General features: G+C 55.2%; 1 protein-coding gene across 3 annotated transcripts in view; it reads right to left on the minus strand.

Moving 5' to 3' along the window:
- Pitpnm3 (PITPNM family member 3) overlaps positions 1-12,422 on the minus strand; it is a 91,298-nt gene extending 78,876 nt beyond the window's left edge. For 2 of the 3 annotated variants that reach the window (XM_076869975.1, XM_076869974.1), the window contains exon 1: positions 3,769-3,790. In XM_076869975.1, coding sequence (XP_076726090.1) covers positions 3,769-3,790 — 22 coding nt within the window. Of the gene's footprint in view, positions 1-3,768; positions 3,791-12,382 lie in introns of those variants that run through there. The other variant, XM_076869973.1, reaches the window with a different exon arrangement.
- Between the last annotated feature and the right edge of the window lie 995 nt (positions 12,423-13,417).

Consider the following 13,417-nt stretch of genomic DNA (forward strand, 5'->3'; position numbering starts at 1 on the left):
ATGGGTGACTCCAATCTCTTCCTCTCTTCCCAACTTTCTCTCGGCAAGTGATAACTGTCCCATCTGTTGCTGGCCAGATGGGCAAGGAGTCAGAGGACCCTTATACAAACCCTGGTCCTGGGGCTCTTATCTAGAATCATCTGCCTACCAGATCCACAAATTAGCATTTGGCTTTTTGTGGGAAAAATCTAAATGGATCTTTGCATTCCTGTGTAGAGATGTCTAATATTACACAAGTGTCTGTCACTGGGTCTGCAAGGCTGTGTGTGTGTGTGTGTGTGTGTGTGTGTGTGTGTGTGTGTACATACCTTGGGGAGTATAAGCCTCCTCAACTTGTCACCCTTCTTTCCTAGGACTGTTTCTAAGTCACATGCAAATCAGATACCAGCCACGGGTGGTAATTTATCAGAGAGGTGAGAGGCTTTGGTGGAATACAAACATGAAATCTACAGTATATTTACTAGTCCATGATCCAAAGGTCAGTTCTCTAGGCCTCAGTTTTTTCATCTGGGAAATGGGTGCCATGATCCTTACCTCCCTGATATAAGATTTAAATAAGGTCAATCAACTAATTGTCCACCCAGATGCCCTGCCTGGAGCTCAGGAAATGGCGGCCCCACTCAGCTGCAGAACTAATCCTTGAGGCAGCTTCTAGCAGCAGTTAGGGACCCTCTCCAAGGCTGCCAAGCTGCTTCTGTGTCCTTCAACATTCAGCCTACCTGCTCTTGAAGACCACATTTATTTAAAACCCTAAATCAGAGCCAGGCATGATGGCCACATGCCTATATTCCCAGCAGCTCAGGAGGCTGAGGCAGGAAGATGACAAGTTCAAAGCCAGCCTCAGCAACTTAGGGAGGCCCTAAGCAATTCAGCAAGACCCTTTCTCAAAATAAAAAGGGCTGGAGATATGGCTCAGTGGTTAAAGGCCCCTGGGTTTAAACCCCAATGCCCCCTCCCCCTCTCAAAAAAAAAAAAAAAAAACCTAAATCAGGATAAAAGAGAAAGAAATATCAGCCCTTCCCAGAGAGGAACAAGTGATCCTCCACACCCACCAATAGTGGCACAGCTCCAAGCCAGGCCCTGAAGTGAGGGGATGGCTCTCCAGGTCCATCTACCCACCACCTCGGGTCCAGTATGGTCTCCTAGGCTTTTTCCTGGGCTGGGTCTCCCAGGCAGGGGTGTGGCCAGAGATCCTGGCTCAGATCATGGGTTCCATCTGCCCACCTTCCCCATCTCAGCCCTGGCTCCCAGAGACATGAATAGGCAGACTGGCCGCCAGACGGACCAACAGGAGCCCTCTGTAAGTGCTCTGCCCTATCCCAGGGAACCCAGGGCAGCCAATTTTGACCACAGAGGGCCAAATCATCACCTAAATGGGGCTGCCGCCCTGTGCTCAGGAGCCCTGTCGGATGAGAGCGACATTTTGCAGAGAGAAAAGCCCTGGCACAGCAACATGAGGAGCAGAGGCCCTGGCGACTCTTCCTGGACCAGATCTTGAGCCAGATGGTGCCCGGGAGGAAGGAGTGGGGGACGCAGCTGAGCTGGAACAGTCCCTGCCCTTGGGAGTGCCAGCCCCAGGGTCCCAGCCCTGTACTGCCCCCTGCACAGAGCAGAGGAGAGCAGATCAGCAGGGCAGCCTGGCCTTTGTGCCAAATTCCACACGTGCCACATCTGTCCAGGCAGGGCCTCAGCAGGTGTGAACCACACGGCCCAGAGGTAGGGTCTCCGCAGACTGGAGAACCTGGAAGCCCTCCTGAGGGTAGGGGAGACTCAAAGGAAGAGATGGGCAGCCTGCCAGGGTGAAGCAGGGCAGGAGAAAGAGGGAGACGGAGGCCACAGCCATCAAATGGAGTCATTTCCAGAGGAAGCTGAATCTAGAACTTTCTGTCCAAGAATAATCCTCCTTGGCAGCCTTGGAGAGGGTCCCTAACTGCTGCTAGAAGCTCCTCAATGGGGCCACCATTTCCTAAGCTCCAGGCAGGGTATCGGGGTGGACAATTTGTTGACTGACCTTATTTAAATCTTCTATCCGTGAAGTGAGGAACATGGCACCCATTTCCCAGATGAAAAAAAAAAACCGAGGCTCCGAGAACTGACCTTTGGATCAGTGTGTCAGGGCAAGGGAGGGAACATGGATGATTGCTGGGAACCATGGCTCTGGGGAAATTTAAAGAACACGCACAATTTCCAGACCTCCATGGAAGAGCAAGTGCCTCTGAGCATGGCCCCTGCTGGCTTGTTGGCCCACAGGCCCATGACTGTGGCCCCTGCTCCAACTCCCCAGCCAAGCCCTCAGGCTGTATCTGAAGCCTCATCCTGGTGATGTACTTGAGCAATCTGTGCCACGAAGACCAAGAGGCTAGGAAGGAGGCAAGTGCACAGCTTCAGGGTTGCTGGCTCATTAGATGGGCGCTCTCTCTCTCTCTCTCTCTCTCTCTCTCTCTCTCTCTCTCTCTCAACACACACACACACAAACACAATGAACACACACATGTGAATAGAAGGTTTTACAAGCATGCACCTGGGTCTAACTCCTGGCAATAGATTTGCTGCAGCTGAAATGATGAGGTCCAGGGGCTCCCCAAGGGCAGTTAGAGTCCCGTGCACAAGCAGGGCCCAGAGCACACATTCTTAGAATCACACTTCACTGCTCCTCACTTCTGCCTGGGGGCCCCAGGGGCCCAAAGGCAGCAAGCAGAGTGGGGAGCTTTGTAGAGCCTGGGGGAGGCTCCAGACAGATGGGCAGCTAGCAGCTCCTCCTCCTCCTCTTCCTCCTCCTCTTTTTTCTCTTCCTCCTCTTCCACAGAGCCCACCTTCCTCCTCCCTCAAGGGAACCACTGCCCCACTCTTACCGGCCTGATTCCAATCCCAGCTCTGAAGCTTACCAGTTAGTGGTCTTAGTAAACGACACTAAACCACTCTGTGCCTCAGTTTGCCCCTCTATAAAATAGGGATAATAACCATACTGCATCAGGTTGCATGAGGGTTAAATGAAAGGGTTGATGGAGCCCTTCCTCTCCCTTACCCACACACAAGGCTGATCCCTCTGTCTTCCCTCCCACTGCAGCTCCTGTGAGGCTCCTACCTGTCCCTTAAATCTTGAGCTACCTAAGACGAGGACCTGTGCTGTCTCTGCCTCTTCTCCCACCAGTCTGGGCCCCGCAACAAGCTGCCCCTGGTCAGTCTTCCACTTCCCCTTCTTCCTGTCCAGGTCTTTGTTCCCTCCCTGCATTCCCCACCCTAACTCCCTTTCCTATTGGGGAAGCTTTACCTGCCCTGAGGATGGGCTGGGGCCCCCTCCTCTGTGTTCCCATCTGTCCGGGCCTGCCAGCCCACTAGACTAGGCAGGGGTTGCCCTGAGCAGACACCTGTTAGGAATTCTCTGGGGCCCCATAGTCTCTTCAGGTCAAGGGTGGGAATCAAAAGCTCATGTCAGGCTCAGCGTGGCCCAGCACAGGGCAGATCTCAGGAAGACCCCTCTCCAAGGAGCATCCCACAGGTCACGTCCTCAGGCTTCCTCTCTGGGTCAGGGTGAGTTCAGAGACCAGAACAGTCCAGGGCCAGACAGCCCATGCTCAGCCTTGAAGGGGCTGCACAGCCACCCAGGGAGGCATGAGAGGCCAGGAGAATCTACTTCCAGAAAAAGGCATTATTGAAGGAAACCAGCTACAGTTGGGGGTTGGTTGCTATAGAAACAGTCCTAACTATCTCCTAAAATGCTAGATGTGCCACCGATGCACTGTGTGCGGGGCTGTTTCAGGGGACTACCAGAAGCCCCGGAAGGACCCATTTGCTGTAGTATCCAGCCTCTGGAGAGGACATCCTGGAGGATCCAACAAGGAATCAGCTTCTAGGGGCAATGAGGCCGGTTCATCAGTCCATGGGTAACACACTAGAAAACTGAGACTTCAGGCTGCAGAATTATCTTAAGAGCAACTCAGGTCCTAAGACCAGCCATGGCCCAAACCTTGACTTCAGCCCCAGTCTGAACCTTAAGCTAGCAGTGGATAGAGTCGTTACTCTGGCCTCAGATCAAGCCACAATCTTGGCCACAGAGGATCCACAATTCCAGTTTCTAACCAAGTCCCAAATCTGACCACAGACCCAGCCTGACCTAGTCACAGACCGAGCAACAAGATAAGCCACAGGCAGAGCCTACCACACTGGCCATAGATGGCATCCTATGTTACATCAAATAATTGTAAGGATATTTTCCCAGCAAATGCTGTGGATTCTGTAACAGCCTGTTATACTCTTGCCATGGATTTCCATAGCCTTCACCTCCACCATAGCCCCAGGAGGGTTATGGTCCCTGTTTACAGAAAATGGAAGCTCAGAGAAGGAAACTAACCTGCCTACGGTCACAGAAGGAAGAATGCAGGTGGGTGGTGGTGCAGAGACTAGAACCCAGGTCTCCAAGCTGGGCCCAGCTGGCCAAATGCATTGCTTTGGAAAAGATGTGCTTTTGAAGACCTGCTGGTATCTTATAAATATGCCATTTAAATACCCATTAATTACCTTATTTAGGAGATAATTAGTGATTAATAGCTTTGGCTATCTATTGTACTTTCATTTGCTCTGCCAATTAGGCTCCCAAACAGTTCTGAATTCTTTGGAACAATCCTCCCAAGGCCCAGATGTCCCCACTATGTCCCAACACACTCTTGCTCTGTGAGGAGAAGGCTCTCTCCTCCCCGAAAGGGAGCTCCCCCAAGGTATCCGCCACTGTGGCACCAACAGCCTCTGTCACCTGTGGGCTCCTCGGGAGGACAGCAAGGGGGACACAGAAGACATGGGGCAGCCCCAAAGGGAGAGCAGAGGAAGGCACTCCTCCTCATCATCCCAGAGCCCCCTTGCAGGAAGGGAACAACAGACTCAAGACCCAGGCACCAAACCAGAGGATGGGGAAGATGGGGCGGGATCCTAGACTCCTTGAAGGATGCCGCAGGGTCCGGTAGAGACCACCACCTCAATAAGACCATCTGTGTGGTAAGGGTACCGCCTCCTAGGGCAAACAGCAGTGGGGTGGAGGGGAACAGCTCCTCCCCCAACACCACCAGCCCAGCCAGGGCGGTGACCCCACATGGGCGATTTGTTTCACCTTCCACTCCAGGATTTCAAAATGGGGCCTAAGGTTGCCTCTGCCCCCAGGACCCTCCATTTGGTGCCAAATCACAGTGCCAGGAATTGCCAGTGGGGCCCCGGAGGCGGGGCTGGGTACTGCTCTCATCACTGCCGGGGATTATACTACACAAGAAGGAAACAAAAAGCGACAAAGGATAAACACCCCCCACCACCACCACCGCTGGCCATAATGGGAAGGCTCAAAATAGCTCTTTTTTTTTTGCAACTCTGGGATGATTCCAGAGTTGCTCAGCTGAGACCAGCTTCATGAAGTGGGGGGGGGGGGGGGTTAGGGAGGAAGTGGGAGCCACCAGGGCCAGAGGGAGTTCTGATCAAGGAGGGTTGGGATCTGGACCAATCCAGAAAAGGTCAAAGGTGCCTGAGTGATGGGTGGATGCTGACAGCTCCTAGAATGAACTCAAAGTCCTCCGGTCCTCGGCCCCTGAGCACACAGGGTCACAAATCCTGCACACCTAAGTCTCTTCCCAAGAAGGGCAGGAGGGCAGGACGTGACGTGCTCTGCAAATACCCAGAGCCAAGCAAACACGGCGTCAGCAGCAGACGGCTCAGAAGAGGCCTCTCGGATCCACCAGAACTCCACGCCCCTCCCAGACAGAGCCCAGAGAGTTTCTATTTCTGCTTCCAACCCTTGTTTGGCATCCTCGGCTAACAGACGGCTACTTCCCCTCCCTCCAGAATACCAGGTCAGCTGGGAAGTGGAACACCTCCTCCCTGGCCTCCCCTGCTCCCCTGCTCTGGCTCTGCCAGGGAACAAGCTGACCCTTCCTGAGAGCAATGGGAGGCATTGCCTGCCCCTAGCAAGGCTTCCTCCCTGCCCTGGACAAAGGCCTCATCAGCACACCTGGACCCAGAATTCTGGCTTCCAGAGGAAATGGATCCCAACCACCTCCCAGATAGCAGGAGGCACAGACCAACCTCTCTCAGCCCCCCTGGAGCCTTGAATCTGACCACACCATCCAGTCCCAGACTCCAGCCATAGACAGAGGCCCACCGTGCCACAGCCTGCATCCTACCCCCACCCTCAAAGTGATCCCTGACCATGGATCCACAGGCCCTCAGCCTGGCCTCAGCCCAGGCCCATCCAAGTGCCAGTCTCACAGATTCAGCCCTTGGGGAGCCTGGAAGAAGCAGGCTGGCCCGCCTGGGCCCCCCTGCTAGGACCTGGCTCCCACCCAGAGCCAAGACTAGCAAAAGGCATGTGATCCCCTGTCCACCCTCTCCACATTCATCCGCCTGCCCGTGGGGGCTGGTGGCCACACAGCTGTGCAGGCCTCCGCAGCAGGCACACGTGGGACCCTGGAGGTGGCATTTACCTCCGGAGTGACTCACTTAAGGCTCCCATTGGTTTGTGAAAGGGGGTGCAATTTAGCATTTTCTTTCTCTTTAGAAAACAAGAATTTTAAAAGAGAGAGAGTAGAGAGATTTGAGGGAGTGGGTGGGGAACTCAGATCTCATTTGATTTCCTACCTCATTTGTTATGCATTCTCTCCTCCCCCCTCCCACTCGCAGCCCTTCCCCTGGGGGCCCTGGCCACCCGCTTCCACTAGGCACCTGGCTGTAGATCTGGGGATGGACTGGGACCCAGGACTCTGGGAAGCACATGCTGTCCCAGGCCAGGTCCTCAGCTCTCTATTCCTCTCCTACCCTTAACCACATGGCCAGGAGTATCAATGTGAGGTGAGGGGCGAGGCCCCTTCCTGGCACAGTAAAGGCTGTTGTGAGGGAGGCCAGGAGAAGAAAGAGCAGTGTTAAACTGAGCGCGGTGGTGCACGCCTGTAACCCCAGCAGCTCTGGAGGCTGAGGCAGGAGGATCGAGAGTTCAAAGCCAGCCTCTGCAAAAGCGAGGCACTAAGCAACTCAGTGAGACCCTGTCTCTAAATACAAAATAGGACTGGGGATGTGGCCCCGTGATCAAGTGCCCCTGAGTTCAATCCTTGGTACCAAAGAGAGAGAGAGAGAGAGAGAGAGAGAGAGAGAGAGAGAGAGAGAGAGAGAGAGAACAGTGTTAGAGCAGGGGAAAACTCAAAACTCATCCTGACCCCCAAACTCATCCTCCCCTTTCCCTTTTACAAATGAGAAAACTGGCCTGAGGGCAGCTCCAGGTCAGCCGTGCCAGAGGCCTTCTGTCACTGCTTTGTTGGACAACTTAACTCCTAGGAAAGTTGAATGCAAGAGTAGAAGAGACCAGCATGCTAATTCCAGTAATTCTAGCTCTGATTCTGACTTTATGTGTGACTCTAGAGCCAGGCACTCAGCCCTTCTGGGCTCAGTTTTCTCATCCATAAAATGGGAATGACATTAGCCCTGCCTCAAAGAGATGCTGTCAAGTCATCTAGGAAAGCATGTTGAGGGCTATTATAAGAACCAGAGGGTTCTCAGGATGCTAACCCTGACCTGCCCTCCCTCCCGCAAGCCTAGAATCTCAGAGAATTCCTAGGAGGCATCTGGGTCCTCCTAGGAGGACCCTAACTGCCAAAGCTTCATTGGTATCTTGAAGTTCACACTTTATGCCCTTGACCTCAGAGGAAGACCCTTTGCCTTTCTGATCTTAGTCTCTCAACATGCATAATTAACAGGTGGGCCAAAAGGTCTCTAAGCCTCTTAAGCCATGAAATATCATGGTATGTTATGATGTGCATGAGGAAACATCACAATTTCTGGCCCTTATGACCCAGATATGGCCCCAGCAAGGGATGGGCAGGGGTATCGAGTCATGATCTCGTATTCTGTGTCCCCTGCTAGGCTCCCAAACACAGGCCAAGACAAAGGGGCTTCCAATGGGGTAAACCATGTGCTGCATGCTGGAAGTGGGACCTCAGGCTAGACCATTCTTGCTTATGCAATGATACCACTGCAAAGAGCTTCAAGCTGAGGCCTGCCAGGCCATCTGCTGTGGCAGGTAAGTCCATAAAGATAGGCGTTTTGCACAGGAACATGTGACCTATCCAAGCTCCAGAATATTCCCAACTACAAGGGAAGTCCTGGAAGGCTTTCTGGAGCGAGACTTTTAGGAAGGCCTGGTATCTGGATGCAGGGCTTCCTGGCTGGACACCCAAAAAGGTGAGTCTGCAGCTTCTTGCAGATGATGCCCTTCCCAAGACGGATAGGAAAGCTAGCCAGGTACCCTGGGAAAGCTAGCCAGGTACCCTAGGTGTGGCAGTTTCTTAGAGTCGTGCCTCCACTCCCCTGGCACCTTCTTTGAGTCCAGACAATCCCAGTCTGGTCCCTTTCCCAAGCTTCCAAATGTGTCCTCCTTTGGGAGATCTGTCCTCTGGTCCCTGCCCCTGGGAGCCACAAAGCAAGCAGCTCAGGAGAAAGTCTGTCTTGGGGATGCTGTGCAGATACATGTCCACCTCCAGAGGACCCCAAAAGGAGACTGACAGCAGAGCACGGTCCAGACCACGATGCTGGAAACCCAGGTTCCGGCTCAGTCCTGCCATAACTTTTTTTTCTGTGATTTTGGGCCGGTACTTAGCCTTCCTCAGGCCTCAGTGTCCCCTTGTTAAAGAGGGTTTTGAACAGGAATATCTGGAAGCATCCCTCCCACTCTGACACTGTAGGATCAGTATTTTACTGACTCAAATTACTAGGTTCAATGCTCTCAGGCTGCCAGCTCCTCCCCTAGAAGCAGAGGCCACACCTGGGAATAGCATAAACTGGTTCCTCCAGCCGGAGGCCCAGCCCTGTGGTCTCTGCTCAGTCTCTCCAAACATTCCTGCCCCAACCCAAAAGCTTCCTAGACCCCCCTGGCTGCTTGCTCTGTTTCTACCCAGTCCAGAGACCTGGGGCCTCTCATTTGCTCTGACCCAGGGTGACAGATACCTGCTGTCAGTTGGTTCGGTCGCTGGGGTACAAAGGGAGGGCCTTGGGGAGGCACAGAGGAAGGGAGGGGCAGGGTGCCTGGCAGAAACCAGAACAAACCCTTCCCAACAAAGGCGGCTCCACCAGATTGGCCTCTCTCCAGCCTCCCAGGAGCCCTCACACGGCAACAAGAGGGACCTGACAAAGCACCCAAATCTCACCATGCCACTCCCCTCCTCAATGCTCTTTGGAGCTCCTTTTGGCCCTGTGCACTCTAGGAACTAACGGCCACCAAGCCAGACAGAATTCTTCCCTCTTGGGTACTTCTTGCCTGCCCCATAGCAGCTGGACCACACATTCTCAGATGCTCTGCCCCTTCCAAACTCCTGGGCTTTGCTCAAGCCTTTACTTCCAACCTGGAAGCCTGGCCCTGGCTGCCTTTCTACCCAAATTCTGAGGGCCTTTAAGACACCTAGAGGAACCTATCTGGCTTTCACTGCTCCAACATGCTTGCTGGGCTTCTCTGCCCCACGGGCAGCCCTATACTATACATTATCGTTTCCTTTATAAATTGAGTCCCAACTCCTTCCTATCCCTGGCCCCCACCACCAGCTTTCATCCCCAAGGCAGGTCTCCCTCTTCCTTTATCCACAGGGCAAAATCCAGGGCTCTCCTTCCTTCCCCTCAAGACTTGATGGGGTTGGGGGCATTATAATGATTCCTGGCTGTGTGGCTAAAATCTATCCAGAGATTGGAAACTGATAACTCATTTAGATCCCAACTTTTCTGGAACTTGATTAGATTTTCTCTTGAATCTGGATACTCCCAGCCCATGAGAATGTCCTTGAACTACTTCCCAATAGGTACTACTAACAGAGCTGGTAAATCCATGGCTGGATACGCAGGCTGTATACTGCACGACTCCATTCATTGAACAATGGGATGATCTGGAATCTGTTACCATGGTAGCCTTCACACCCACATCCCATCTCTACCCTCACTCGGTGTCCACTGGCCAGTTTTTAGAGGAAACCCCTCACACCACAGGTCAGGAAGAAGACCCCTCACTCAGAGGCCAGGTTCCTACAGCCTCCACTCCCAGCCTTCAGCCTTCTTTTATTTTAAACTACCCCCTCAGAGAGATGGCCTGGTGATTCCACCCATCAGTCTACTCATAGAGATAGACGGTACTGAATAGCCACCCGTCTCTGTAGAACGTCCTTCCTTGGGCCTCAGTTTCCCCAGCTATAAAGAGAAAGACTTGGGCTCCTGATCTCCAGACGGCCTGTTTTTAAAGCACATCCACCTATTCTACACTGACATGGTCAGTGGGAAACACGGCATTTCCACACGCATACTAGTGTTTTACATTCACGAGGTTTAGAAGCCTAAAGAGAAGAGACGTTTATAAAATGCAAAGTTGCCTAGAAGCACTGAGAAAGTGAAGAGTAATCGGATCTTGCTGAGATCTGTCTCAAAAGAGTCCTTGTGGAGGGCAGCTGATAAAGGGATAGGGATGCACAGGCAGGTGGATCCACAGAGGTGGGGAATCCGGGCTGCCCTGGGGGAAAGAGCCAATTGTGAAATTGCAGCAGGAAAACCCAATGTTAGAGCAGCCTGGAGCAGAGCAGTCTTCTCACCTGCCACTGTACAAATTCCCATGGACTCAGCCACAGGCCAAAGGAGAGGGCCTAGGACTGGCACCCCCATTCCCAGTGGTGACCTATCAGGGCACAGGTGGAGAAAACCCCTTAAGAGTCCAACAGACTTGGCCTTGAGTCCAAGCTCTGCCCAGACCCTCTGAGCCACCTTGAGGGAGCTATTTCTCCAAGTATCAGTGTCTGGATGCTTTAAAAGGGGGAGAGTGACATTTCCTACCTCACTTTGCAGTAAAGGGCTTAGCACATTGTGCCTAGTACACAGTAGAAACAGCAATCACCAACAGCTATTGCTCCTGCTGCTGGGCCCTGGCAGGTGGTCTGTGTTCCTGGTGTCCAGGCAGTACAACACACAAAGAGTGGGGCAGTGGATGGGGACACGAACCCTGTCGTGGGTCCTTTGTCTGGAGAGAAGGTAGGGAAGGACACAGGCACAGCAGAAGTAGAGGGGAGGCAAGGAGCCTTTTCCAGTCTCCCTGGTGTCTTCTCACTGTGCCTCCCTCAAGAGGGGAGAGGGAGGGAAGTGACAAGGGGGGTGTTTAGATGTATTCTGTACTTGCTGTGTCTCACACAACCAGCCCCACCCTGACAGGATTCCTCAGGGACAGGAGGGGAGGATATTCTCAGGCACCTAAATCCCAGTACACGCACAGGGGGGTTCCTATCTGGCCAAGTCCCAGGCAGCATTCCAGGAGTGGGGAGGATTTGCATACAGTCCAGTGGTGTTCACACCTACTAGTATATGCGTACAGGTAAATTCAGGCTCATTCCATCACCGTCATCACTTATGGGCGGAGAAGTAGGGTTCACACCAGGCCGATGCCTATTCCCTGGGGGAAGGCATGGCACCTGCCAACGTCACAGGCTGGGTGTGAGTTCGTGGTAAATTCTCACAGGCCAGGCTCACAAGCCAGTGCTGCGACCAGGCTTGCTGCCGCCTACTGTATGGCCGGCCCTGTGGGCACAGGCTCTCCTCAAGCCGGCCTCCCAAAGCACTATGGGGCCCAGAGTGTGCAAATCGGGGCTAAGTGTGGTCCCCTCCTCATCCCAGCACCCAGCTCGGGGCCTGGCACAGAGCAGATGTTGGTGAATGAACGCCGGGCTGGATGAATGAATGAATGACTAACACCCACTCCCTCAAACCACGGGCTACACTGCCTGAGCCTGCGGGAGGGCAGCGCCCATGGGACCCCAGAAGAGCGCCCATCTTCAGACCTCCGCACCTGAGGCTCTGCCTCCGGGGGTCGGTAGGGGGAGGGGGCGGGACCTCCAGTGCCTCGCGGAACACCCTTCCAGCCAGAGAAGAAATCTGGGTCTCCGGACCGAGCTGGGGGCGGGGGTTGTCGCGTGCTGAATAGAAAGAGTGTCAGGACAGGGGGGCGCGTCCTGCTTTGCGTGGCGGGGCGTGGGATGGATCTGCGTCCGTGGGACATCCCCTTCGGTCCCCGTGCAAGGGTCTGCCCGGGCCTCGGGAGGGTGGTGACAGCTTCCAACAGCTGGACTGGACAGGGGTGCTGCAGACCTATCCCTTTCCAGCGGGGCTACAGCGAGGGGGACGTAGTGTCCCACGAGGTGACAGGGGTTGCAGGAAGGACGTGGGGCTCGAGGAGCCCCCTTCACACGCGCCGGGGATCCGGCCTCGCCACTGTCCCCTCCAGCCCTCCCAGAACCCCCGCCCACCTGCGCGAGGGGCTCACCTGGGCCGGCGGCCCCTCCTCGAAACGCGCGGGTCCCTCCCCCAGGGCCACCAGCCCTGCCCTCCCGGCGCCCGCCCTCACCTGCACCGCCCGCCTTGGCCATGTCCCGGGCGGCGGGCTCCGGCTGCGCTGCCCGCGCTCCTCGCGGCTCCCGGGCCCGGCCCCGGCCGCCGCCGCGCCTCCGGCCCCGAGCGGACTCTGAGCGCCGCGCCCCGCGCCCCCGCCCCGCTCGCCTCGGCTGCCGCCACCGCAACCGCCGCCGCCTCGCCGCTCCCTCCCGCTCCCTTAAAGGCGCCGAGCGGCGGCCGCACCGGCCCCCCCGCGCTGCCGGGGAGGGACTGACGGAGGAAGGCGCCCAACGCCGCCCCCGCGGGCCCGCACCCCCGCCCCGGGCCGCAGCCGCCGCGCTCCAGCCGGCTCCGCTCCGGCCCGCGCTGCCACCGCAGCGCGCTGGGGGCGGCAGCCGTGGGGCGACAGCGACCGAGACCGGGACCTGCACTGAGATCGGGAGCAGAGAACGCCCGAGAAGAAACGGATTCAGAGCCGGATACACCGCAGTCCAGACGGGGATGGGGACTCGGACTGGGGGACCGGGACGTAAAGACCCTGAGATCCAGAGCCAGAGAGAGAGAGAGAGAGAGGGGGGCACACTCTTAGGTCAGAAATACCCATGGGGGAGAGAAAAAGAGAAAAATTCAAAGCTGACTAGAGACCCGGAGCCTGGTAGCAGGAGAGAGTGACAGAGTGAGAGGAGCGTAGGGACCCAAGTGGCTCCCATCACGGCGACAGAGAAGTCACTGCTGGATCAGAGTCAGAAAGGGACCCTTGCATCAGCTCCTTCCCCCACTCCAGGGATTCTAGGTCCTTTTCAGGGTTCAGCTTAGCCTCAAGAGAAGGAATAAATTAGAGAGAGAGAGAGAGGAAGGAGATTCTGTGCCTTTAACTCTAAGGAAACATGTAAAACACATGCATATCCCACCTGGGATTCCAGGCTGAGCTGGATTTAACGGGCCCCAGGGGCCTGGCAGTGAGCTGTAACCCCCTTCCACTTCCCACGTCTGGGATGCAGGCATTCTAGCAAACAGGCCTCCTGGGGGCTGGGGAGAATGGGTTGTG

The sequence above is a fragment of the Callospermophilus lateralis genome, chromosome 11, assembly GCF_048772815.1.
Source record: "Callospermophilus lateralis isolate mCalLat2 chromosome 11, mCalLat2.hap1, whole genome shotgun sequence".
Lineage (NCBI taxonomy): Eukaryota > Metazoa > Chordata > Mammalia > Rodentia > Sciuridae > Callospermophilus > Callospermophilus lateralis.